Below are 27,696 nucleotides of genomic sequence, written 5' to 3' on the forward strand. Positions count from 1 at the left end.
GACTATAAATGGGCTCTCCCCTGTGCTTCGTTGTATTCATTACAAGTCTTCTGCCATTTATACTCTAGGTGTTGGCCTTGTCGCTCCAGCACCCTCCAGTCCTTGAAATACTGAGGAGCTGACATGGCTCTATGACTGAGTCAAAGACTTTTCAGAGTGATTGTATTGATAGCCCAGGCCATCCCCTCGTTCTGAACAGAGACCAGAGCCTTGGTAGGACCACTGGGTAAACCTGCACATCTGCTTTCCTGGGCCCATCCCCAGCAGTCCAGCTCCCCAGACTCCACACTGGCCCTTAATTTATTGGCTGAGTCTTAAGTGAGCCAACTTGCACTTAAATTGTTTTCAAACCCATCAACGTAAATGACTCCAAGTCAGTTTAAGTGGCTCATGAGAAGCAGCCAATGCTTTCAAACTATGAGACTGTATGGTTCCATGATGCAATTAATTGTGCCTTCCATGATGCAGTTCTATAGTGCAGCAGGTGTCAAAAGGGAGAAATGGCAAATTACCCCAGAAATTTGTTTCTCAAGTTGTTGTTTTCCATCTTTTTCGAACCAGGCTCCACTGACCTTGATACACTGGAGCATTGAGATGCAAATGATAAAATTAAATGAGATGAAACTAGATGTAAAAGATTCCACATTGAGAGGAAAACAAGTGCATACATTCAAAATGGTGGAAACTTAAGAAAAACAGCAGCACATTTGGGAAGAATCAAGGGCTGCAGTGGATCATGGGGTGCTTCAAGAGCGATTTGCTATGTGCTAAAGGAGGGGTCGTTATTTACAAAGGTCAAAAGACTTTCTGGTTGCATGCACATCCCTAAAGGAGCTCTCTGGATCACGGCCATAATCATTCTGCTTGATGTTCAGCTGACATCAAGATATGCAGGCTTAAACAGAGTTTTATAATCGAGTCCAGTAAGCCAGACGACTGTCCCTAGTTTGCAATTCATATTTATTCGAGACCCAAAAGTAACACACATCCATATACCAAACAGTTTGGTCATCACATTGCATGAAGGGAACCTGCAAATGGATGAGGATTCAGAAGAGAGTAACAAATGTGAGAAAAGGTTTGGAGCACCTGCTATACAAGGAAAGCCCAAAGGAACTGAGCTTCTCTAACTTGGCTAAAAGAAGTGGGAGGTGACATTATACCCAGTGCAGTGTAGTGGTTAGGATGTTGAACTGGGACTCAGAAGAACCAGGTTCAAGTCCCCACTCATCCACGAAGCTCACTGGGTGGCTTTGGGCTAGACACGGACTCTCAGCCTAACCTACCTCACAGGATTGTTGTGAGGATAAAATGGAGAGGAGGAGGAGGATTTATGTAAGCTGCCTTGGGGTCCTTGGAGTGAAAAGGGTGGGATATAAATGTAACAATAAATAAATTAGCAAAAAGGGAGGACCACCATGGAACAAAGGAGGACATGAAGCAACAGGTTTACATTTCAGCAAAGCTGCCTGGTCTCTTCTGTATTTTTCTTTGGGAGCTGCTCGCTGCACGCGTGTGTACATGTAGCTCAGTCCACAGGTTTTGTTTCTGTGTTCTTCGGAAGCGCAAGACAGTACTGGAAGCCTCTCGAGATGCCTTTACTATTGTGCTAATGTCCTTTCTCCCTCACTCTTATCACATCTTAAAACTTTACACAGATCTTTATTTGAATGCTTCTTGGTAATTTCCCTTCCTCCTTGCAATCGATTGAACTCATCTGGGAGGGCAGTGAACAAATGTTAATCTCACCTTCCAATAAAACCTGAGATTCTTCTAAGAGCCTTTTTTTTGTACAAATGGCTTTATGCATTTACAGCAGTCACCTCCAGTGCCAACACTGGATGTTAAACGCATGCCTGGTGGTGCTTCCCTGTAGAAAAGCCCCCCCCCCCCCCGGCTTCTGCGCTGGTAGTGGATGCCCCCCAGTAATTCGTGATTACTTTATTCTCTGCCCTGGCTGATAACAAGCATCAAGTCTTCTGACCTGCTACGAGCTGCTACTCAAATGGAGCCCCAACGGGATGGCTAGGTGGGTGCCCCAGCAAACCCAGTGCCTGTTATTCAACAGCGATTTGTCCTGAGGCAGTTTGAAGTGAGTTACGCAGTTTTGTGTTAGGAGCAAAGTGACTTCCGAGGCATTTACGCCACATGCCTCTGCTGCAACTTGAAGCCACACGCACATTGTGCTTTGCAGAATGTATAAAAGGAAAGTTGGAGGGAGACAGATACCAAAAAGGATACTGGAAATGTAGACTCCACAATTGTTGAGAGGCATGAGAAGTGATGGCTTCAAGGGCAGCTTGACATAAAATGCAAACTAAGCAAGTCAATCAGTTCCTTTTAGTAGTTCTCTTAAAACTGAACTAATTAGAGAAGAAGTTTAAAGAACAATTTTAAAAGTCAAGCAGCTGGTGAAGTGAAAGCAAAACTCAATATAAGCTACTCTTGGATATATATGAATATAATATGTATTAGCAGGTCACCTAACTACAAAACGGAGAATGTCTTAGTAGCCTGAGGTTACTGCATACTGGCCAGCTGCAAGATGGGGTGGGGGGTGGTTTGCCATTCCACAGCTTTTGACAAGGTTAGAGCATGGGCTGGCAGCCTGGTGCCCCCCAGATGTTACCACCTGTGCCACTCAGTTATTGTGTGCTCATCACAATCTGGGACTAGTCTTCAAATCTGTATTTACATCAGTTTGATTCAGATAAACAGTTTGATATAGTCCAGTACTCTGTTTTCAGCAGCAGCAGCCAGCCAGATGCCAAGGAGAGATAAAGGGCCTCCCCAGTTATTTGTCTTCAGCATCTGCTTATCCGAGGTCGACTGCCTTTGAATCTGGAGCCTCTATTTAGCAGTCATGGCCGATTGCCATTGACGGATCTCTCCTCCAAGGCGAGGGCTAGTGTTGCCTTGCAGCTCTTTCAGTTCAGCATCTGGATTCAGGTCTACTTTGGGGGAGGACATGGTAGCTGGCCAGGCTGTGGCTGCAGCTGCTTCACCTCACTTCTAGTGGTACTCATTTGATAGTGTAAAGGTGGCACAGGTGTGCACAGTTGTGTGTTTTCTGCCCCAGGAAGCATGAGACCTAGAAGCTTAACCCATACTTAAAAAATGACGTCTGGTATCTTTAAAAATGGGTCGCCTACGAGCATATGGGGGGAGCGGACCTGCAACGGAGGCAAGAAGATACACCCTCCTTGTAGAAGACTTGGCCCACGGCAGTGGCAGGCGAGGGACAAGAGCTCTGGCGGCGGCGTGGGCTTCCCTGTTATCTGCCTGGCCCCGTGGTTTCAGGGTCTTGAGGGCATCCCGCTGGCGCGCATCTCCTAGGGTGGCCTTGCTGCCAGGGAGTCGTTTTAGCGAGGGGGCAGCGCGGAGTGCGCACCGCCCTGCAGCGCGCGGGCACCCGCAGAGGCCCGCTTGAGAGCCGCCCCCTCGTCCAGCCGCAGAGCGGGGCCCCGGCGCGGCGCGGCGCGGCCGCCTCTCGCGCCGCCGCGCCCCGGCCGGGCTGGAGCCGCCGGGCCGCGGGAGGGGCGCGTCCCGCGCGCCCTGCCGGCGGGCGCTAGGGGGCAGTGCGCGGCCGCGGCGGCGCCCGGCCGAGCGCGCCGCGGGAGCCGGCGGGCGGGGCGCGCGGGAGGCCCTCTCCCCGCCCGGCGCTGCCCGGCCGGGCTCGGCGCCAGGGCCGGGCGGCGGGGGGCGCGCCCGAGGGCGCCGCGGGGCGGCCCCGAGTTTGGCTGGTGCCCGCCGGGGCGCCGGGTCGGGCAGCGGCTTGCCGTCCCGCCCGCCGCCGCCTGCCGCGCTCGAGCGCCCGCCGCTTGGCTGCGCAACCATTCCCGCGCCCAGCTCCGTTTCTTCCCTGGTTCTGAAGTCGCGGAGCCAGCAGCAAGGCGGACAGCTCGCATGAGAACTAGTTGCGCAGAATCAATACCTAATCACAGCCCGGCGCCCCGATCCTGCAGAAAGACCCTCTGAAAACTCTCCCGCCACCTCCCAAGCCTTCTTCCGGCCGCTTATTTATGGACCGGGAGCGGGAGCGGGAGCGGGCGACGCGGAGGCGGGGTCGGCGTCTCATCTCGAGGCAGCAAAGGCGAACGCGCCGGAGCGGGCCGGGGCCCGGCGGTCGCCTCCCGGCGGCGGCCAGCATCTGGCCTGCCTCGCGGGCCGGGGCCGGGGCCGGGCTGGTGGCGAGCGCGAGGGGCACCGGCGTGCCTCTGGGCCGCTTGTGGCCGAGGGCCGCGGGCGGGGTGGCATGAGCCGCGCGTCGCGGCGATGACCTGGTCCTGGCTCCCCAGCCGCCGCCTCCTCCCGGGATCGCGCGGGGAAGGCGGCCACAGGCGAGGGCGCGCTCGTAACTGCCGGGTGGGTTCCAGCGCCCGCGAGGTCACCGGGCGGGGCGCGCTCCCCGCGGAGCCTTGGGGTACGTGTTTCATAAAGAGCCGCGCGGGTACTAAATGACACCCACTGATGCGGCACCCCGGCCCGAGGCGTCTCCCGCCGCGCTAGCTGCTCTCTTAAGGAGGCGCGGCGGCCGCCCGGCGCTCTTCCCTCCCGCGGCCCGCGCGCGGCGCGGCAGCGGGCCTCGCCGTTCCCACCAGCGCTGGAGGCGCGCCCGGCAGAGCTGGTCGCGCTGGGCCGCCCGCGCATTGTCCTCTGTGCGCCGCGCGGGCCGCGCAGCGGGCCGGGCCGGGCACAGGCCCCGCGGGCCGGGCCGGGCCGGCCCCCGCCCAGGCTGCCTCGCGGCCGGCCGCGCCACCTTAACGAGAGCCCCGCCCCGCCGCGCCCCGCCCCGCCCCGCCCCGCCGGGCCGCTCATTGGCGCAGCCCTAATGCCCGGACTCGATCGCTGAAATGCAAAACTTGTTGCTGCTCCGTCGCGCGGAGTGGAAGCGAGCGAGAGCGCGAGCGGCGCAAGCAGGCGGGCAGCGGCCGCCGCGGAAGAGCGCCAGCGCCAGCCTCGCCCTGCCGCGGTCCGGGCGCCGGCGGCCGCGCCGCGCAGCCCGGCTCCCTGGAGCGGCGCCAATGAGTTGCGGGGCGCCGGGAGAGCCGCGGGCCGGGCCCGGCAGCGCCCGCTCCGGAGCCGGCCGACAGCTTCCCCGCAGGATGTGAGCCGGGCGCGCGGCGCGCCTCCCTCGCTGCCGCGGTCGGCCGGCCGGCCGGCCCGCCGGCTGCCATGCGCCAGTGACCGGCGGCCGCCCAGCGGAGACGGCGAAGGAGCGGGCCGCCGCCGCGGGATGTTCGCGCTGGAGCAGTTCGAGCCGCAGGGCGGCGGCGGCAGGAGCGGCGAGCGGGCCGGCGGCTTCGGGCAGGGCTTGGGCGCGCACTTCAAGCCGCCGCCCTTCCACGCCGGCGCCTCCGGCGGCGAGCCGGCGGCCCTGGGCGCCCTCGGCGAGCCCTCCTCGGCCCTGCTGGCCATGAACCTGAGCTTGCCCGGGGAGGCGTACGGCTTCCCCGCCCCTCGCGGGGGCCACGCGGAGCTGCAGCAGGCCCAGCCCGTCCACGGCTTCTTCGGCAGCCAGCCGCCCTCCCACGGCGCCCACCACCAGCCGCAGCAGCAGCCGCACTTCGGGGGCGGGTTCGGGCCCGAGCCCAGCGCCTCCTGCTTGCACGGCGGGCGCCTCCTCAGCTACCCCGGCGGCCAGCAGGCCTTCGCGGCGGACGGCTACGAGCAGCAGCTGGCCGATGGCGGCGACGGCTTCGGCCAACAGAGGGCGGGACCCCTCCAGGACTTCCCGCCGCCGCCGCCGCCGCACCACAACCCCGGCGTGCCAGCCCCGTGCCTGCCGCTGGACCAGTCGCCCAACCGCGCTGCCTCCTTCCACGGCCTGCCGGGAGCCGCCTCCGCAGAGCCGCACGGCCTGGACTCGCAGAGGCGCCTCCCCAGCCAAGGGGCAGCCGCCGTGGATCCCCTGGAGTACAGTTACCCGAGCAGCGAGGGCCACTTCGACTTGCCCGTCTTTTCGCCGTCGGAGCCCGACGGGCAGCTGCCCCACTACGGGGCCGGCAGGCAGCCAGTCCCGCCGGGCGGGGGCAACTTCCCCGGGCCCTCCTCGGCCTTGCCCCGAGCGCCGGGCGCCATGGGCAAGGTGCAGCAGCAGCACGGCGTGTTCTTCGAGAGGTTCGGGGGCTCTCGCAAGATGTCCGTGGGTCTGGAACCAGGCTTGAACGCGGGCAGGCACCCCTTAATGCAACCGCAGCACCAGCCGCCGCCGGCCCTCCTGGCCAGACAGAACTCCTGCCCGCCGGCCGTGCCGAGGCAGCAGCCATGCCCTGAAGGCAGCGCCGCCAACCCGGCCCTGCAGGATGGCGGCGGCGGCCCGCTCTTGCAAGGCCAGCACGCCCAGTTCGAGTACCCCATCCACCGGCTGGAGAACAGGAGCCTGCAGCACCCCTACGGGCCAGGCGAGCCAGTCTTCAACGTGCACCACCACCCGCAGGCCCAGCAGCCTCCCAACCAGCGGCTGCAGCACTTCGACGCGCCGCCCTACATGAGCCTGGCCAAGCGGCCTCGCTTCGACTCGTGGGGCGGCAGCGGCGCGGGCTTGCACGGCGCCGCCCTGGACAGCCACCTCTCGCCCTCTGCCGCCTACCCGGGCCTGCCCGGGGACTTCACGCCGCCGGGGCCCGAGAGCTTCCCACCGCCGCCGGGGCCTCCTCTCCAGCCGCCACCGGGTGCTGACCACCAGGCGGCCCTACAGCAGCAGCAGCAGCGCCAGAACGCCGCCCTGATGATCAAGCAGATGGCCGCCTCTCGCAGCCAGCAGCAGCAGCGCCTCCGCCAGCCCAGCCTGCAGCAGCTCGGCCACCACCAGCACCACCACCACGGCCAGCACCCGCACCACCACAGTGAGCCCGCCTTCGAGGCGCAGGAGGGCGCTTGGTTCCCAGCCCCGCACCCCTCCGCCGCCTCGGTGGGCGCAGGGGACTTGCTCTTCCGGCCGGGGGTAGGTGGCATGCCGGGCTTGCAGGAGCCGCAGCTTCGGATGCCGTCAGGGGGCGAAGGGCACGTGCCGTCCCCGGGCAGCCTTCAGGGCCAGTTCGGCCTCAGCCCGCCCTCGGAGCGCAGGCCGGGGCCCCCCGACTTCGCCGGCCAACAGGGCTTCCCCTTCGGCGCCCCCAGCCGCCAGGCGACCCCGCACAGCACCTCGCCCGGCTCCTACGGGCCCCCAACGGACTTCCAGTCCTCCGGCCCCCCTCCGCCCTCGCAGGCCCGGCCCCCTCCGGCCAGCAGCAAGCTGGGCGCGCTGTCACTGGGCTCCTTCCCCAAAGGCAGCGGTGTCGGGGGGCCGCCCAGCGGCGGCGGGGCCCCGAAGGAGAGCAGCGGCCTCTTCGGGCAGAGCTGCCTGGCTGCCCTCTCCACCGCCTGCCAGAACATGATCGCCAGCCTGGGCGCGCCCAATCTCAACGTCACCTTCGGCAAGAAGGGCGCGCCGGCCGCTGTGGCGGGTGGCGTCGGGACGGGCAGCGAGGGCGCCAAGCGCAGCAAGCTCAGCCCAGCGGAGCCGCCTGACCCGGGCAGCGCGGGGGCCCCGCCACCCGCGCCACCCCCGGGCGAGAGCGGCTTGTCCCCCAACTACTCCCCTGGGCCCGGCTCCGACGCCAAAGCGGGAGGCGGGCGGGGCAGGGGCCGCAGGAAACGGGACAGCGGGCACGTCAGCCCGGCGGGTGGTGGCGGCGGCTTCTTTGACAAGTACGGCCCGGTGGAGGGCGGCAGCCCCGGGCAGGGTGGCGAACGCGGCGGCGGCGGCACCCCGCATCTGCACGAGCCGCACAAGGTGCTGAGCTCCCCACCTTCTGCCTGGGCCAAAGGCAGCGGCGCTGACCTCCTCTTGCCTCCGCCGCCTCCGGAGCAGCCCGACCTCCTTCCCTCGCTGGACAAGGCAGACTCCTGCTCCCCTCGCAGCGGAGGCGACTTCCCCGAGGAGGCTGGCCATGAGGACGAGGTCTCCTCGAGCTCTGACAACCAGCTGGCGAAAGGCTGCCCCGCCGGCCGCAGCCCACTACAGCCCCGCCCGGGGGACCACGCGCTGCTGAATGGACAGAAGGCCGCCCTGGCCCAGCTCAGCCTGCACAGCAGCAGCAACTCTACCTCCAGCCCCGACAGCTATGGCGGCGGCCCCCCCACCAGTGGTCCAGCGCAAGATGAGATCCACCCGCTGGAGATCCTTCAGGCACAGATCCAGCTACAGCGACAGCAGTTCAGCATCTCCGAGGACCAGCCGCTGGGCCTCAAGACCGCCAAGAAGCCCCCCGACGGCCCCGCAGGAGGAGGCCAGAACGGTGACAGTGGCGAGCTGAGCAGCTGCTGTGCCGCTGCCGCTGCGGGTGAAGGCGGCAAGGGCGCAATGAGCACCATCGACCTGGACTCGCTGATGGCCGAGCACTCTGCCTCCTGGTACCTGCCCAGTGACAAGGCTCTCCTGGAAGGACAGGACGACGACAAGGCTCTGGGGCCCTGGGAAAAGGCCAAGCCGCCTAACCCCAGCAAAGAAGGTAGTTTGCCACTTCTCTTGGCCAGGCCTGGCCAGTCTGCCTCTTCCTGGGCAAATGGGGGGGCAGGGGGGCACGGGGGGTGGACACGGCACTCCCCTGTTCCTTCCCAGCAGGGCCTGTGCAAAAGGGCCCCCTTCCATTCTTACCGGGGGGGCGGGTGTCTAGCACCCTGGCTCACAAATAAGGCTTGCTGAAATCCACCCAACGATTGGGGTATGGAGCGGCTGACAACATCCCCCTCCCCCTGCTATCAGAAACACATCTAGGTGCTGCTGCTGGGCCCCTCTGAAAGCGGTGGGCTTGGCGCTCAGCTCATCTGCTATTTAAAAGCCAAACAGTGACTCCTAAGTCTGGAATGTGAGTACAAAGCAGCCCATGTTAAATTTCTACATTCTTCAATGCTGCATCCTCTGATGCAGTATCGCTTCACAAAAAAAGTGCTTTTTGTGAAAACAGTCTTCCTGGTCAACCCTCATCTTGAATCTACCTTAACTATGGAACACAGCAGGCTTTGGGAAGTGTAAACCACAGAAACTCAGTGACCAACGAGACTTTAGTCTTGTTTCCGCAGGCTGCTGCCCTTCGGTATTTGTGAGAAGTATTTCGGAGAGATAGCAAGGCTTAGAATGCAGAGAGTGGCAGTAAATTGCACCACTAGGTCATTTTTGCACAAGCCTCTGTCATGCACTATTTATGCAATGCATGAATTTTAATGCAGGATAGGATGTAAAAAAAAAAAAAGGAATACATTCTTGCTAGGGTAGCTGCCGTGTTGGAGGCCGATTTAAGGGAAAGCACGTTTCAAGGCTCATGTATGAATCTTCCCTTAGAGGTGACTTGCATGTGTGCTGCTGTGCTGGTGTTTTGTTCCTTCCTTCCACATGGTAGCCTCTGAAAGTTTGGGGGTGGGTGGGTGCGGGGGACCCATTATTAGCGCTGACCCTTAAAGCATCTTCTGTCTCTTCAAGCACCGTGGAAATTATGCCTAAATAAACTTCTCGAGCATTCAAGGCAAGACAGAATTACTGAGATGGAACCTTGCCTAGTTAAATTTCTAGAGTTAGTAGGAACCCAGCTCCTGTTCCTAGGGTGTCTTTGAATTACTCCAGATCATAGTACATCAACTTGTTCATGAATGAAGCCCCTAATTTTTCAGGCTTGCTTCATTTTTTTCATTTTTAAGTCAGGTAAAAATCAAGGTATAGTTGTTGCAAAACTATTCTTCACTTAGTGGAGTTCTAACCCAGTAAGTAAAAACTAAATGGCAGTAGTACCTGGTGGATTGTGCTCAATGATTGCTTAATTTGAGCATTTGTATACACAGGTGGTCTTTAAATGAGCAGGTCCATTGTGAAACGTGATAACCAAGGGCTGGTTGAGTAGGAATACTCTGTGTGAATGTGTGTTTTTAGGTTTTGTTTGCAACATCTGCTCAGAAAAAAATGATTTTTGTTTTTGTTCTGAGCATTGTGGTTTTTGGAGTACAGAGGTTTCTAGGGGGCTCACATAAAAACTCCGTGCTTCGGCTGGCTTTCCATCTTCGGCTTTGTCGGGCATGAATGCTGCCTCTGCTGTTTGTCTCTTTGTTCCCAGGCAATGCCAGTGCAGAGCGCTTCTCTTTAAGAGCAGGAGTGTTTAGCATGCACAGCAGATGCTGGGAAGCCCATCAGCATTCTTCAGGCTTCATCCAGGCAAGGACATAAATTGGTTTGTTCGGGGGCCGCCTTTTCCATTTTTAAATGGAGTTTCACACAGCTCCTTCCTGGCTCCTTCTTTTATTGTTTCTTGTACACAACATCTAGATCTGACTGGATCAATAGCTAGTTAGCACAAATCACAGCTCCCGTCACATCTACCTTGCCAGACATGCACGTATGCTCTCCCTTTCTCTCTCTCACACGCACGCACACTTTCTCTGTGTAAGTGCAACCGGAGTGGAAAGGAGAGAAATAACTGCATGTCTCCGTTTGGTGCTAAGAAACACAGAGGTGAAATGCTTCTTAGGTGTGCCTTGCATCATATCAATGATGCTTTGTTGCCCAGGAATTTGACACATTGGCCGCGATCCCACACAGGGTTAGGTAGGCTTAAGCCCGTTGATTTCCATGATCTTCTTTTCCCCACTTTTTTATTGTGGGGTGTGTAAGTGATGTCACTGTGATGTGATTACATCAACTTTTTAAGAGCAGAACCCTTATGCATAGCAGTCTCAAAAAAAAGGCCTCATCGCTAACATGCATGTTTCCTCAGCAGAAAATGACCATCGTCGTATTACCCAGTTAAGCTCTAATACAGCAGAGGCTTAAAGTTAAACTAAGATACTTGAGATGCCCTGCAAACAGCAACAGTGAAAAAGCCAAGTCAATGCATGAAAAGTTTAGACAGAGGCTGTAATCCTATACCCACTTACCTGGGAGTAAGCCCCATTGAACTCAGTGGGTCTTACTTCTGAATCGACTGTAATTTTCCACATAAGAAAGCTAGCAGAGATAGGTAGACAATTACTTTAATGACTGAGGGGTGGGGGGGTGTTTTGCCAAACATCACCAAATATTAAGGTTTGAGCACTTGAAGGAAGGGCTGAGTGTGTAATAAAGGAAGTCTATATTTTTTATTTTTGAATTTGTAATCTGATAAATACATGCTGGGGGGGGGTAACGGGGCACAAAAAGGATTGTCATTGTCTGCCTAAGCTTTTGCTGCTGTGTACTTTTTTAATGGCACTTGCTGAAATAAGAGGTGAAATTTCTTTCGAATGATTCGTATCACAGAAATGGAATAACCTGCAGTGTCATGTTTGTTCTGTGAGTTTGTGAGTGAAGAATAATGTGATTTGGAAAGTTCCCCACAGCTGGAGTTTAGAAGTTAGTTTGTGCCTTATTCCTGAGGATTTTTATGAAGGACTCTGTTGATAAAGATTTTAGATGCAGACGGACATCACCTGCAGTGTCAAAATTCTTCTCTCACCCCCACGTCCAGTAATTGTTCTAATTATAACAGTTCACAATCTGTGGCAACCTCGTCTTAATGGTAAAATGCAGTGCCAAAGTCAACTATCACATCTCATTTCAATTTTAGTTTAAAAATCTATATTTAATATGTGCTAATATGTGTGCTATCATATGAATAACTTTACTGAGTTTGTGTGTGTGTCAATATTTTAAGATCTGATACTGTAATTTTTTAAAATATTTTTTGGGTTTGGTGGGAGGGAAGGTTAGTTAAATTGGAGGATTATTTAAAGCTCTAGACAACAACAACAAAAAGCCAAGCTCCAAACCAGGCCTTTTTATGAGAGTGGGGTGGAATCTTCTGTAGTGCTTCCAGCTGACTCCTAGTAGAGAAGGATGGCTTTCAAGCAACAAACATCTGATAGGACATTTTCTGACAGAACAAACAAGGGAAGACCACAGTCGGTCCATCCATACTTTCCTCTGGGACTATTCCATCCAACTCGATGGGACTATTCCAGAAGTGAATGGTTTGAGGAGGTTCATATGCAGTCTAAGAGTTGGTTCACACGTGACAGAGAGAATGTCCATCACGTTTTGAAAATTATGCAAGTGGTTTTTTTGGTACTGTTACTGAAATTTGGAAACTAGTGCAGAGCAAAATAACAGTTGTACAATTTTTGTATGTTGTGCTGTGTATATCTTATTTCAAGATGGATTTTTTCTTCAAGGGTGAAAAACTTCATGGATGGAATGGCCCTCAATTCTGTTCTGACAAAAGCGCACACACCTTGATCCCAGACACCTTCCTAAGAAGGAAGTTCCACCTATTAATTTGGAAGTGTATGGCTGGCTGAAATCAAGGGGACTTTCTTCCTAGTTGGGATATAGTATCAGGGTTGTTAGTCTCTGTCTCTTTGCAGTTAGGTGAATAAGTATGGAAAATGCTATTAAGCACATTCTTTTCATCCAGTCTCTCCTGTTCTCATTTCATTCATTATCGTTTTTAAAGACTCATTGTGGGGGGGAGTTCCCATGATGTTGCCCCATCTTAAATGTCTTAGGTGGCTGTCAAGCAAAATGTAAATAGATGTGGTTACGCTCTGTGGCTGCTGCATTTTCATTCACAGGCCTGTCGGTTTGGCACCATGTCATAGCATTCATAAATCTGTCATTGAAAGAAACCAGCACGTAGAATGGACAGAACATTAACGGAATAACCTGTTTAACATGGAACATTTATTTGTGGAATTAATAATGGGCTAGATGTGCCTCTTGGCTCTTGCCATGTTCCCTTCCATCTCCAGTTATGCTTTGTGTAGCTTTTATTTTAAAAGTTTCTGATTTGTGTGGGGATAGTTTTATTCTTAAAGACTTGACTTTAAAATACCTTGCAGAAAATCCAAACACCATGAAAAGTAATATTTAGGTTGAAATTGATTTATGACATAATAAGGACTACTGGAAGGGGGTAAATTGACTAAATCAGCTGGACTTCCATGGTAATAAAACTGCAATTTTCTGAGTTGTTTTTTGTTTGCTGTGATAGCAGTATTTAAATTTCCTTGAGGAATTTTAACAGCATCAACAGTGTAGCTCCCCACACCAAGCCGTTATGTGATATAGGCTATTGATAGGAAATATACATCATTAATAAATGATCTGGGTTAGTGGGCTGATTTATGAAGAAAAGCCTGCCATGACAAGGGAAAAAGAAGAGCTCTGTGTGCTTCTGGTTTTAGATTTAACAATCTTTAAAATTCTTCTTATCAGCAGAATTGCTTTAAGGTGAGTTGGTTTCGTTTGGCTGATAAAAGCGCTGTGGCAGATGCTAACCATTGTTCAACAATGATGCCTTTCGCATTCGTTTGGTTGGAAAAATGCTTTTCCTCAACTGTAGTCTTGTTTTTTCTTCATTTCAGGCTACTTTTTGGGATAAAATGTGTGTAGGTTTATATAAACTGATTCTGAAGGACTGGGCTGGAAATATAGAATGGTTAAAACCTTTCCTCATTTAAGCTGTTCAGTTTTTCTCCCATCTTTTCCCGTGTTTGACTGTTCTGAGAATAATGGAGGTAGCATACCTCTATTGATTGACGTTCAGGCAAGTAGCCTTGCAGTGAGTTAAGCTTTTTTTAATGAATCCAGTTTGGTGGCACATTTGACTGTGATATTATATGTAAACAAGAATATTTATTTGCACATCAAATTGGGGTACGCAGGTTCTGTTGGAATTGTTAGGCCTTAGCTTTGTATACCAACCAGTGTGTATGTGTAGGTTAATTGTGGAAAACCCCATGCTGCCTTTGTGGAACTGGAGATCAATTTGCATGTAGCGCACTTCTGTGTTAGCCATTATTTTTTCTCCTATTTAGAATTAAGCTATTGGATTAGGTCAATTCGGTTGTATTATTTTATACAAAATTATATGAATTGATTTGTATTTTGTTATGTGCTCAGTTCTTGACACTATGGTTATTTGTAATGGTTCCTATTATGTCCTTTCAACTGTTACATTTATTGCCGTTTGATACGTTGTGTGCTGCTTTGGCACAAATTTGTATCAAAGTGGCATGCAAATAAAGAGATGATGAGCTTATTGGGAATATTCACTCTTGTATAGTGAAATCAGGTTTAGGAGAAATTGTTTGATAAATTGGAACTGAGTAATTTTGAAAGAAGAGGGCAAATATTAGGTGTCATCTAAAGGTATTGATTTTCTGTGTACTTACACAATTTCAGAAGGCTTGAAACAAAAGAACATTACAATCAGACATGGCGTGCATGAAGAGCAGAGAATGGAATACAGGAGGGACTAAGGACTATTGAAGAGGCTACTACAATTTATAGACATGTATAACACATCAGTATAAACAAATTACAACAATTTAGTGCTTCTCTAGGTGTATGTGTAGGTAATTATTATATATATTTCACACACATTATCAAATAACTATAATGATTATATATAACACATAAAATGCGCATCACTTTGACTTGAGCTCCCATTGTAGTTTCCTTGCATGGCATCGTACATTTAGAATATCTGTGCTGTGCTACCCCCTTTGCTGGAAGTAGGATGTAGCATTCCCTCTGTGTCCCATTTTAGGACAGGAATATATTGTTCATATACCATATGCCCAATGGTATAAATTTGTGTCAACTGTGGAATGTGTAACCCTCTACAGTTGGTTTCTGTGACCAGGAAAGGCTTTGTATCGATGTTCCATAATTATTTTTGTACATTAAAAGTGCAATCCTGTACATATCTACTCAGAAGTAAGTCCCATTGAATTGAACAAGGCTTATTCCCTGGAAAGTAAGTATAGGATTGTAGCCTAGAGGAATCTTTGAAATTGTGTGACACACGCACACACCATACATTCATATATATAATTCCTGCTTACAATAGGAAGAATAGTTAAAAACAACCCTCTTTAGTGATACTCTTAGAAGATTCCTCTTTGATTAGCAATGCACTTGCAAGCTGACTTGATAAGCTATTTATAGTCTGTGTTTTAAATTAAGCATTAATTTGGGCATAGACACTTCAGAAGTGGGATGTAATATCAGAAATCATACTGAGTAATGAAGTTCTAAGCATTGATGTATAGTCTGGCCTATAGTTTTGTGTTAAAAATGGCTGGACAGCCTTGCATTTATTTTTAGTGGTATACGCATGTCGGAAAACGTGCCTTTTGGGATATCCAGTTTGGGCACAATAGAGACAACTGGAATCAGGCACCTTGGACATGATCTGCACCAGCAGAAAACTGGTCCATCACCCCCAACAGTGTATTTCAATCCCTCTTTGCTGAAATGTAACAGTCAAATTTCTTTCAGCTTGATGTACAGTTAGAGATTATGTGTCAGAGATCGTCAGATTCCTCTTAAATCTTAGGCTGTGAGGAGTTACTAGCTAGAAGGATAATCCATTAATTTTAACCAGCTGATTTTCTTAATGCTTCAAAGGGAACAACTTAGATGATGCTGCATTGCAAAAAAAAAAAAGGGGGGGGAGCCCAAACCTCTAATCTTTTGCCGCCCTGTTTTCAAATGATAAAAGTGATCTTTAGTTTTTTATGTGGAACCAAGTCTCATGATCCTCAATGGAATTTACTATGTGTTTAGGATGGAGGTGCCAGTTGGATTTTACAGGGTGGGAGGTTGTATAAGTTAATGCTAAGAGTATGAGGCTTATAAGATGCTTGTTTTTCATTTTTATTTTTAAATAACCAAATGAAAAGGGTTTGTTTCTGAGACACCCCCACTTAATGTTTATCCTAGTACAAAACGTGGGTTGTAGGTGGTTGTTGATTCAGGAACCTTTTAAACCTGTCTCAGTTGGCTATAATGCTCAAGAGAATTTTTCAGGGAGGGTTCTCTCAGCTGTGTTTAGGCATAGAAATATTAATTGGATTAATTTGCAGATTTTATTGATTTTAAATTTATGAGTAATAGACTAACTGCATTACATATTGGTCTAATTGGCTATATTCAATGCTAAAGGCTATTGTGCAAAACAGACCTTGATTCTGATAATTTTATTACAACGGGGGGCATCATTTGTTTCAATGAATTGAAGAAATGGTTACCTTTTTAAATAGCATCGAATATTGTTGCTGTTTAGAGAGTCTAATACTCTAACTAGTTATTTATAGTGCAATTCTATGCATGTTCGCTCAGAAGTAGGTCCCACTGTGTTCAGTGGGGCTTTCAACCAGGTAAGTGTGTATAGTATTGCACCATAATATATTAGCTGCTTGATGAAAGGACACTGTGGCCACAGTCCTAAATATATTTACTAGGAAATAAGTCCCATTGTTTCCACTGGAACTTGGTTTTAATAAGTGTGCTTATGAATTCAGGTTTAATTGATTGAATGCATTGCTCTGTTAGCATAATCAATGTTGAATAAATCATATGCTGTTTTGTTTATTGGTTTTTCTGTATAAATGATGTTATGCCTTGGACACCCTTAATTCTCAAATTGTAGATTTTTTGCTGGTATGTTCTAACTAGAAATCTTTCTAAAAGCGTGTCTTAAAAAGCACTGTAACTAGATTTTGTGTGATACTGTGGCTCGCTTTAAAAGTTTTTTTCCTAGTTCAGTATACAAAACTGCCTACTCCTCTTTGAGTGTTTGATTTTGAGGTTCTGTTCAAAAGTAACAAACCTTGAGGCTTTGGATAACAACAGAGATTATCACCAGGGATGCTAAACAGAGTATCATAGTCTGATGAAAACACCACAACATCCGCTTAATTTAGGAAGAGTCCCTTCTGCTCTCTATACAGTGTTCACAGGAGATTCAGCATTCTTTGCAGATTAGCTGGTGACCCTTCCCTCCCCCTGCCCCCAGCCCTCGCCCTTACAGATTACTTGGTGGAGAGTGCACCTGCAGGTGACACGGGGTGGGGTGACCATGACGATCATCTTTTTCAAAAAGCCGCAACGGCCCCCCCCAATTTGGATTGGGGCCGCGGTGCAGGGGGAAGATTTTAAAAACCTTTTCCTTTGTACCGATTTGCCAATTGGCTTCCTTCCCTGAGCTGCTAATAGCAGTGGAGGGGAAAGCATAGGCGCAACTTTACTTCTCGGAACCTTGTTCGTGTGTAGAGTGCCTCAGAAAATAGCTGGTAGGAAACGGGTGTAAAATTTGCTTGCTTGCTTACTTGTTTCTTTGTTTTAAAGGGAAGGGGGAGTTGATCTTTAAGACCAGTTTCAGCCACTGGTAAAGCATATTTAGAAATTTGAAGCGAATTTTATGTAGGATCATTTTCTACTTGCTGAGACCAAAGAAAAGTGGATTAGGGTAGAAAACCAGCCTTTAAAAAATTAATCTGGGTATCTCATCCGGTTTTGTATTTCCTCAGCAAAGCAGGAAAAATATAGCTTGAGTTTGAAAGGACGTGCTGCCATTTAGCGTTAAAACATGTTTCGGTTTTTCTTTTGCAGCCCGTTCACTGATGTTAATATATTGACAGGAACGTGAAACATTAGCATGTGTAGACGAGAAATGAATTAAATTTTGGAGTGCCTGGGGTTCCGGCAATTCTGTCTCTCTCTTTCTCTCTCCCACCCCCCAGACACACACACACACAGTTTTCATGCTGGAGTGGGGTATAGCATGGAAAGAGGGCCGCTTGCCATACAGGGCCTCTTGGCCAGCTGGCATTGAACATTTCTTTGCTACTTTACATGCCATCTGCAGCTCAGTTAAAGCAGCATCCTCCCATTTATTTTATGGCACTGTTCACGTCCATGGCTACATCCAGGGTTCAGTTTTTCAAGGCAGAAGATTGAGTCCTTGAGCTCATTTTGGAGTCCTCTGACATTGGCATCTCTATTGAGTTTCTTGCTCTATTTAATTATTTTTGAATTGATGGGACTCAAGATAGGATTGCAATCCAAGTTAGACACTGAGCAGTCCAATGTATTCCCAGTGATCATCCAACCACTAAACCCCAACTAGTTTCTCTTGCAATTGGTAGTGGCAAGATGGAGCGAACTGAAATCAGACAGGCTGCTATAGTGTCCCCACCAGAGAGAGAACAGGAGAGGCCTTTGTGGACTGGAGCAAGCTCCACCCTTCTGTACTGTTTGCTTGCACCGTGCAGGGCTTCAGTCTGGACTGTCTCTAAGTTTGACAGTTGCAGACTGCTCAAGCCTGCTGCTGTGGGAGGGGCAGCAGGGAGCTCTGTCTTGCTTCAGAAACACATCCCTTTTCTTGGGTGTCATTTCCTTTCATATTTGGGGGGAGTCATTTCGAGTTTCTCCTCCATCTTCCCCCCCCCCCAAAAAAGAGAAATGTCTATCACCACTAGGCCCATATGTTTGAATCCTAGCAGGAAGGAAAAATGGAACTGACAGTACAGTGCTTTGCACCCAAAATGGTGGCTGCAAAAGTCATCCCCAGGAGAACCCAAAATGGACTATTCATCTCTTTTTGGAGTAGCTGTGCGGTGAGATTCAAGCTCTGAATATCTCCTCTCCATCAGGGAGATTCCTCTGCTTTTATTTTGGATATCAGCAGGTCTTTGCATGTTTGGTCCTTGCTAACACTCAGTCGTATTGGTGGTGCTCTATACTAAAAGCGTGTGTTGCTGATGGGTAACGGGTGTATGAATTGGACAGTACTGATTTGCATTTACTGCTCCATCTGATTGTTCCTTAGTGAAGATTTCTGTTAGAGTGCTGTGATGGGGGAGAGCGGGTTAGGATGTTTCCATCTAACTATTTTTGCATTTAACAGGAAGGTCCTAACTTGTATTAATTTTTTAAGCAACCACAAAGATATAAACCAGATGACAATCCAGAGAATGACTTTGAAAGCACTGAGAACTGGATGGCTTGCGTTTCAGGAGAGTGAGAGGGAGTCTAGTGACTGCTAATCACAGATTCTTGAATGCTGGCCTCATGTTGGATCCATGAAAGAAAACCAAATCCATTACCAGCACTTCCTCATAGATATACTCCATCTGACTGTTCTTTTGGATTACTGCTGCAGCCATTGAACCAGCTCAGTACACTGCTCCTGTGATAACTTTTCCAAGCTCTGGAGTTTCAGGAAATATGAGACATTCTGATATTCGATGCAGGGAGTGGTGTGACTATACAGGCCTGTGCCAGCAAGAATGGTATTTTGCTCAGCCTCCCAGGTTTGATCATAGCTGTTCTGAAATCTTGAGCTTCACAAAATAAAACAAATGCGAGCACCTTTCTTCATTCTTTTCTTTCCGTCTACAGCCAGTTTCAGGAAAAAATATAATTTAATTAATTTCACAGAATGGGTACAGCATTAGGCTACATTATGAGATGACGGCGTAGGTGTTTCACATTTTAGGAAATGAACTCTTCCTGATTGTGTCTCCCCCCACCGCCCTTACATGGGACTAAGCTCCACTGAAGTCATTTGAACTTACTCATGCCTGATAAAGTAGCCTTAGGAGGAAAATCACAGGTGTCTTCTGCTGGAAGAATCTCAGTTGAAGTTGGTTTGTATGGGATTAGTTTTTGTGAAGTCTAAATAATTTACCCACATCCTGTCTTGTTGGATAGTTTCTTTCAAATCAGTTCTTGTAAATTACTCAGATATTTTTGACTGCAAGCCGGCAGAACTCCAAGAGGCTGGGGAAGTACTTGGGGATACAGTGGCTGTGCTATTACATTTTTATGTTTGCCTGTGAAGGAGACCGGACAGTTTGGCAGCTGCCTTAACCCTGAAAGGGCCTTAAAATGGAAGAGTGCTTCCAGATGAGGCTTTTATTATGCCATTGCCCTGCCTGATCCACAGAATTTTACAGGAGGTCCAGAAGTCATTGCCTTCCACTCGTAGCTGCCCCACGTCCATCTTTTTTCTTACTGCCGAGAATCCGTTAAGGGGGAAAAGATGGAATAGCTGCTCAGGGCCTTCTGATTGGGAGTGCTCGATGTGCTTCCAGACGGAGGGCTCCTAGCACCACCAGCCAGAAGACATTATGCAGCTATTCCATCTCTTTCTCTTTAGCAGATTTTCTGTGGTAAGAGAAAGACAGACGAAGCAGTGGGAAAATATGGGAGGTTTTTGAGTGGAAAAGTCTGCATCCTGCCTTCCCCAGTCCCCCCGGCATAAAAATCCCTAAATAGAGTAGGGCAATAGCACCATAAATGCCTTGTCCGGAAGCACCCTAGGAGGCCTTCCATCTGAAAGGGCCCAAGTTTCCAGTAATTCTGGGAGTGTAGGCAAAAGGTTAGTTAGGGGGCACAGAAGGTGCAATAGGCACTGCATTGTGTGAGACTTCCGTCTGCTGATAAAGAACTTGCTGTCATGCTGATAATAAGTCAGTTCCCCAACCTGCCAACTGGCCATTCTGTAGTGGCGCCGTGATTGCAGGATGCTCTCCCTCCACGCTACCCCTGCAGCCTATGCTTATGTCTTTCTAGTGCTAGAGTGAGGCGGCATTTTTATTCACTCCTGCTTTTAACCCAGTGTTTTAAGACCATTGCTGTTGTTTTATTCAGACTCTTTTTTTCCCTGCTGCTGTGGTGCTCTATTTCTGGATTGATTTATTTTGTTTTTATATTCTTGTAAGGCTCCTAGGACATTTTATGAAGAGGTGGGGCATACATCTATGAAATAAACAATACATTACAGAAAAGGTAGATAAACAAAACCTGGGCAACACTAACATTGATTTTTAAAAGATGTGGAAAAGGCTGTAGTCCTGGTTTCAGTTTTTGAGTGATGGCAATATTTTAGAGAGATCATTACTATTTCCAAATACAACATACAATTAATGTCAGCCAAATACAACATATGAAATTATCAGGACTCTGGTTTTGAATTCTGATGGCATCACATTTCGCACTGGAGGCCCATCCATTTCCAGGCTGTGATTTTGTGCTCTCTGGGATGTAAGGAAAAGCATCAGAATAGGTGGCTCTATCCTGTGGAGGAAATCTAGCCTCTGCCTGGAGTAAAGTGTTGTGCACTTGAGAGAGAAGGGGGTGGGGGAATGTTGCTCAGCTTTTGCCAGGACTGTGGTTCTCAGTCTCCCTGCATTTTGTCCTGCCTCTTGCCCCTGGTATTTAACTATTTGAAGCACCAACCTCCAGTAGGATTACCACCAGTCTTTGATCGTGGTAGAGGCTATCCACATGATTAAAAACAATAGCTATAATTTACTTGAGGAGCTAGACTGTCACTAGCTCCATATAATGGTGTCACCATCATAGCCCAACTCTAGATGATGGATTATGGGGAGAGCATTATTTCTTTAAAATATTTAATACCTCACCATTCAGTTTGACAGCTTCCAGGGCAGCTTATGACTGGCATTTAAAAAGCCAGCTAACTTGTCCTCTCTTCTCCCTCTCTCTCTCTCTCTCTTTCTCTCTGTATGTATCACACACAAACACATGCATGCGTGCATGCACACACACCCCACCACAAATCAAAATACAGTAAATACAATGAAATGGCAGAATGCCAGAGCAAAGCAGCAGGATAGAAAACAATGCAATTAAAAGGCCTGGGTAAATAAAAAGGTCTTCACCTGGTGCCAGAAGGGCATAAGACTCAGCACCAAGGAACCCTCTCTGAGGAACACATTCACACATGGGGCATAACCACCAAGGAAGCCCTTTCTCCATCGGCCACACACCTGACCCCTGAAAGTGGAGGCATGTGGAGCAGGGCTTCGGAAGATAATCTTAGCTTATAGGCAGGTGCATGTGGGAACTTGTAGTCCTTCTCCAGGAAGAAAGCTACATTAACATTAAGATTGTGGGTTCGGGTTCTTGTTTGGTAAGCCCAGCTGAGGAGGCCTGCCAGAGTAGGGCAAAGTTTAGTGAAGCTGTAGGCATGCCCTGCTTAAAAGGCCTCCCTTCTCCTCATCAGTTTCCCCTAGAAGACTTCTCTTCCTAATTTCACCCAGGTTCCTGAAATGCCAGGGCACTGTGTGTGTGTGTGTGTGTGTGTGTATGTATCAAATTGTAAAGCAATTTGGTCTCAGGAGTTATTTCCAAGTGTGTGTGACTTTCTTCACACGGAGCTTTTATCCTGCAATTGGGATGGCTCCCTTACAGACGTTTGTGGGCTCTTTGACCCTCCAAGGCATGTCATGCACTAAATGCCCTTTGCTCCGTTTTTAAAGAGATCGCAGATAATGAGCTATCAAATTACCCCCTTGTGTTCAGCTTGAGTTCCCTCCATGAAATTTTCTCCATGAAAAGAGGGAAAGCAGCAAGAAGGGGAGCGAGATCAATGAAAGATAATAGAAGACTGAGATACAGGGAGAAGGAGGGGGAAAGGGGAGTGGGAAAAGGAAGCCGGTGAAAAAGGGAGTCATTGTGATCCTGCATTTAAAACGGAAGCAGAAAGCCCCATTTTAAATACAGGCTTTTAGGCTGGTGTAGAGATGCCCTGTGTGTGGGGGGGGTGAGAGATGTAACCAATTTTTTTTTAATGTAGTGGTGTGTGACTACTCTAGCACTTTGGTGAAGGAGGCACCCTCCTAAGACATTTACAATATCTTTCAAACACTAGTGTTGTGGCGGGAAAATAGTGAGCATATTGGGGATGGTGTGGAGTCATCTTCTTTGTTGTGATAGATGCCAGAGGCCCAAAGGAGGAGGGGTCTGTGACATGTGCACAACCCACCATAACACTCCAGATTGCAAGGGGCACACTAGATAGGGAAGGGCCAAAGCTCAGTGGTGGACCCCATGCTTTGCACTGCACAAGCTCCCGGGTTCAGTCACCAGCATCTTCACTTAGAAGTATCTTGGGATCAGCAGAGCTGGGAAGGAGCCCCCCCCCCCCCCCCGCCTGAGACTGTGCAGAGCTGCTGCCAGTTAAAGGGTTCTGGGATAAATGGACTGGCGATCGGACTCAGTAAAAGGCAGCTCTGTAAGTTCAGGGAGCCGCGTTTTCCTTGCAGCAGTTATATTTCCATTTGAGCCCTGGGAAAATGTGATATCCCCCAGACAAATGTGTTTCCTTGAGAAGGGCATTTGGATCATTTGAGTAAATGGATTGACTGGGAAAACCTTGCTGCTCCTTGTGTGTGCATCTGCTCCTTTGTATGATGCTTCTGCTATCATGGGTTTATTTACCAAATGTTTGTAACATTTGGTCCTACTTACAATGTGTTACAGAGCTGTAAAAAAGCAACAACAAAAGTATAAATGGGATATATGTGTGTGTGGGGGGGACCCATATGTATGTACATGTAAATCTCTCTTGCTAGAACAAACGTCTATGAATTAGTAGCACATTCTTTCTAGGTAGGGATGTTAATTTTTAACATTTACCTTTTAAATTTAATGTTATAATGTTTACCCTAATTATTTTTCCCACAAAGAAAAGCATTCCATCCAGCAAAATGCAGCTGTCTCCTTATTCCTCCAGCTCCACAACCCAGTTTTCTGAAGCATTTGCTGAAAAGGTGGAATATCCTAGAGCACCTTTGAGACAAAAAAGGTCTTTTCTTAATGAGGGTTTCAGTATCTTAATCAGATTTGCTTGCAAGTTGCGTTCTCACCAGCTCCAGCTACGTTTGGTAGTGATCACAAAGGGACCCAAAGTCAGCTACAGTGTCCCTGGCAGCAGTTGCTTGTGTGAGAAATAGTAGCAACCCTCGCCAGTGAGGTGGCTGTTTTATGCCCTCTCTCTAATTGGCCAAACATATTTTAGGGAACAGCCCATCATTTGGTTAACGCAAAGCACTTGCGTGTGCCACCTCTTTGGTGGATATTTTCAGCAGGCTGGCATCTTTTATACATACCAACCAAATTAAAGCTATTCAATTCCAGAGTCTTCCTTCAGAAATAAAGGATTAAAATAAAGGCAGCGATCTCAGTGTAGGAGAGATTTTATAGGTGTATACTGAAGACAACGTTTTCTTGACTGCGTTCTCAACGGTTCTCAAACTGTGGTCCATGGACTGCTGATCGCAAGCACCATTCAGGTAGTGTGCAGAAATGTTGCTGAACAGCCACTCGGCAAGTTGAGAACTGCTGGTCTCACTAGATTAGTTTGAGAGTTTGATTGGTTTGAACCTTTATGTTCTTTGCCTGAGTTGAATGAGATGCATTCACTGATGGTTTTGTAAGAATGCCATAAACACCAGGCCCATTTTGCAGGGGCCACCTCTGCTTCACACCTACTTTAAAATCTGCTATTTGAATTTGCCATAGTGAATGAATAAATTAACCAGAACTCTAGAGCTTTTAAGCCCCAAAACTGGCATTATCTGCAAATCCCACCACAGTGGCCAAAAATCACAAGGAGACTATTCTGTTTGTCAGTCCTTTGCTGTGAGACTTGCCCGACCCTGGAACAGCGAGGTGGGTTTTAGTCTGTCACATTTCCCAGACAAAAAGTGATCTCATCTCTGAAGGTTTTTAACACACTGTTTCTGCAAGGAGGCTTGGCCCAAAGGTCAGTTTAGCAGATGAGCATCAACTGCACGATGCTGGTGGTGGCTAAATCAGTTTATTTATTTAATCACATTTCTATACCGGCCATTAGCCAAAGCTCTCTTTATATAGACTTTATTGTGCAAGAGTGCTTTACAATCTTTACCTTCCCACATGACACCCATCTATCCATTTCAAGAAGGTCTCATGTCCCAGATACCGACCTGGGACCGCTGTGAGAGTTTGACTTGCTTAAGATGAGTCTGGGAGGACATGGCTGTTCTGATATTTATTTATTTACAACATTTGTATACCGCTTCCCATCCAAATAGATTCCAGAGTGGTGAACACAAGAAGTACAATAATAAAAAAGATTAAAGATTAAAAGACCGTATTAAAATTATTAAAAACAGAATGCGATTAAGGAATGCCTCCTGGAACAGAACTGATTTCAGGATGTACCGGAAGCAACAGTGTTGGCACCTGACTGACCTCCAGGGGCAGGGAATTCCAAAGAAAAGGGCCACCACACTGAAGGCTCTTCTCCTGGTGGACTCCAGTTGGGCCATAGGTCCATGTCCTGCTGATGCCTCTTTATGGAAACTCTGGCAGTGGGTCTGCATGGAAGTTCTCACTCCTAAGTCTGGATGTTAGTATTTTCTGGTGCTTAAGCATAATAGGCCAGTGCTGTTGACTCTGGCTTTGTGCAGTCTTGGGGCATTAGCTAGCCTATGTGAAAATGAAGGCAATCTCTTCCCTTTGACACCTTTTTCTTAAGCTTGGAAGGAGCAGTTCCCTAATGTGAGTAGTGACCATTCTTCCATTGTTGTTGGTGTTTGTAAGACAAGGGAGCAGGTTTAACTTAAAATATCTAGACTCCACAAATGGACAGGACTCAAGCACCACTGGCACTGAGGAATTAAACTTTATTTTTAACGTCACTGAGGTTTTCATTAATAAATAAACCCCAGCCCTGCACAGGGGAAATAAGACTGGTGCAATCTTTTTGCTTCAAACAGATTTTTCTGTGCTCCCATTTACAGGAAAAGACATTACTAGCTCTCACACGTTTACCACTTACAGCACCGTGTCATTAATCCGGAATTTATATTTAACTTAGATACAATAATAAAAAGAGACCAAAGCAACCTGATTGTTTCTTAACCAGCACAGCTACTGAAATATGTTTCTATCTTCTTGTGTTATGTGAGTTCTCCATTCTGCCCTCAAATGCAGCTGGGAACACATTTTGTCCATTTAAAAAAAAAATTAAGTTCAGTTTCCAGCAACTTGAAATATATGCACAGTAGAACTGAACACTTTGTTGTTAAGCTTAAATGCACTTAATGGGCAATAGTCTATGGACGGTGTTCCCAACTGTGCTCCAGTGGAAAAATAAACGAAGTTGCTCAGACAAGAGAAGAGCCACTTGCCAAAATTAATGAACAAAAGTTACCCAAACATACAGAACAGCAGCACCCTGGAAGGATGGGGATATAAATGAATAAATAAATGCTTCCCTTGGTATCTTTTGTTATTTGTTCATTTTTGTTGTTAAAAGTGCCTTTCTGATTTTTCAGAGTTTTTTACAAGTTTAACTATACCAATTTTTTCTCTGCCCCCCCTCCCAACTCCATGCTTTGCTGTTTTTTGTTTTCACTTGGTGCATATTGTTATAGTTTGATTCTTATGGAAAAGGGAGGAAAGGGTAAGAGAGACACAGGAAAAAAGGGGAGGGAAGTAATGGAACAGAGGAGGGAAAAGATGAAAGCACAGGAAGCGAAGGAGAAGTGAGGAAGCACTTCATCTGTTTGCGTGATGTGGTATGTTCCAGTCATTGTTGGCACCCTTCTTTTATTACACATACAGTTTGAGGAAATTATGCCAAATTGATATCCCCCTCTTTCTGTAATTTAATGTAGAATTTCATGTCATAGGCTTCACACCCAGTAGTGAGTGCTGTTCAATATACAGTAGCTTAGAAACTGCTGGTTTCCAGCTTCATAACTTTCGTCGTGTTGGACGAACATCCATAAGTAGTTTTCTAGCTAGCAAAATGCATTTTTCTACACCAAGTAACTTGTTTCTTAATTGGTAACTGGTCTTTTTTAAACCAGATAACCTAAGAAAAAGCCCCTTTTACATATGCAAGCAGTAATAAAGAATGCAGGATTTTTATTTCTACGTGTTTTGCCTCTTTTGCCTGTGAATAATAGCTTTAAAATGATTTCAGATCAATATCTCCATCCCATAGCTATTCAGTTGAATTTATTTATTGCATAACTAGATAGCTTACATATCTAACCAACACTGTACTAGCTGACAATATTTAACCCTCCTGTTGTTCCCTGAGTAGAATTCATAGAATCATGGAATCATAGAATAGTAGGGTGGAAAGGGGCCTATAAGACCATTGAGTCCAACCCCCTGCTCATTGCAGGAATCTAAGTCAAAGCATCCCTGACAGGTGGCTGTCCAGCCTCGTCTTGAACGCCTCCAGCGTGGGAGAGCCCACCACCTCCCTCGGGAATCGGTTCCATTGTCGTGTTGCACTAACAGGAAGTTTTTCCTGATGTTCAGCCGGAATCTGGCTTCCTGTCACTTGAGCCCGTGATTCCGTGTCCTGCACTCTGGGATGATCGAGAAGAGATCCTGGCCTTCCTCTCTGTGACAACCTTGCAAGGACTTGAAGAGCGCTATCCTATCTCCCCTCGGTCTTCTTCTCAAGGCTAAACAATCCCAGTTCTTTCATTCTCTCCTCATAGGGCTTTGTTTCCAGTCCCCTGATTATCTTGGTTGCCCTCCTCTGAACCCTCTCCAGTTTGTCTGCATCCTTCTTAAAGTGTGGTGCCCAGAACTGGACACAGTACTCCAGATGAGGCCTAACCAGTGCTGAGTAGAGGGGAACTAGTACTTGACATGATTCATACTGCTGGCTTGTTACACAAGGCATCCTGGTCAGTGAGCTGAAAGAAAAGTCTTCCTTGATGTATATATTGTGGCTGAGATCCAAAGAGCAACCTGAAGCGTGCCCAAGGGATGGGTTTGTTTGTATGCATGCAGTGGGATGTTTTCCAGCCCTGTGCTGTGCTACAACTGTTCTTGAAACTGCATGGGTGGCATGAAGCCACTGAGAGCAAATCCTGCCTTCCAGTCCCATACAGCCCAGAACAGGGTTCTGTTTCCAGGTCACACTGACAAGTCATGCAGTGTCCTCTGTCCTTTCTGTAGTAGGAGCAACCTAGCCCAAGATTAGTGCCATCATGTTGGAACTTCTACAGAACTCCTGCAGAACTGCAAGGATGATGTTGACACTTGAGGATTCCTCACAGACACTGATCTGCTTG

The 27,696-nt window shown here is 48.6% G+C and overlaps 1 protein-coding gene across 2 annotated transcripts in view; it reads left to right on the plus strand.

The window, feature by feature from the left end:
- Positions 1 to 4,870: 4,870 nt before the first annotated feature.
- The window catches only part of MN1 (MN1 proto-oncogene, transcriptional regulator), a 44,203-nt gene continuing 21,377 nt past the window's right edge, over positions 4,871 to 27,696 (plus strand). For both annotated transcript variants that reach the window (XR_014785820.1, XM_084820513.1), the window contains exon 1: positions 4,871 to 8,495. Coding sequence is in view for 1 of the 2 variants with exons in the window: in XM_084820513.1 (XP_084676639.1) it covers positions 5,237 to 8,495 (3,259 nt within the window). In the remaining variant the exon portion in view is untranslated. The remainder of the gene's footprint in view (positions 8,496 to 27,696) is intronic.

The sequence above is a fragment of the Heloderma suspectum genome, chromosome 13 (assembly GCF_057233095.1).
Source record: "Heloderma suspectum isolate Gila_16-S chromosome 13, 16-S_ref, whole genome shotgun sequence".
NCBI lineage: Eukaryota > Metazoa > Chordata > Lepidosauria > Squamata > Helodermatidae > Heloderma > Heloderma suspectum.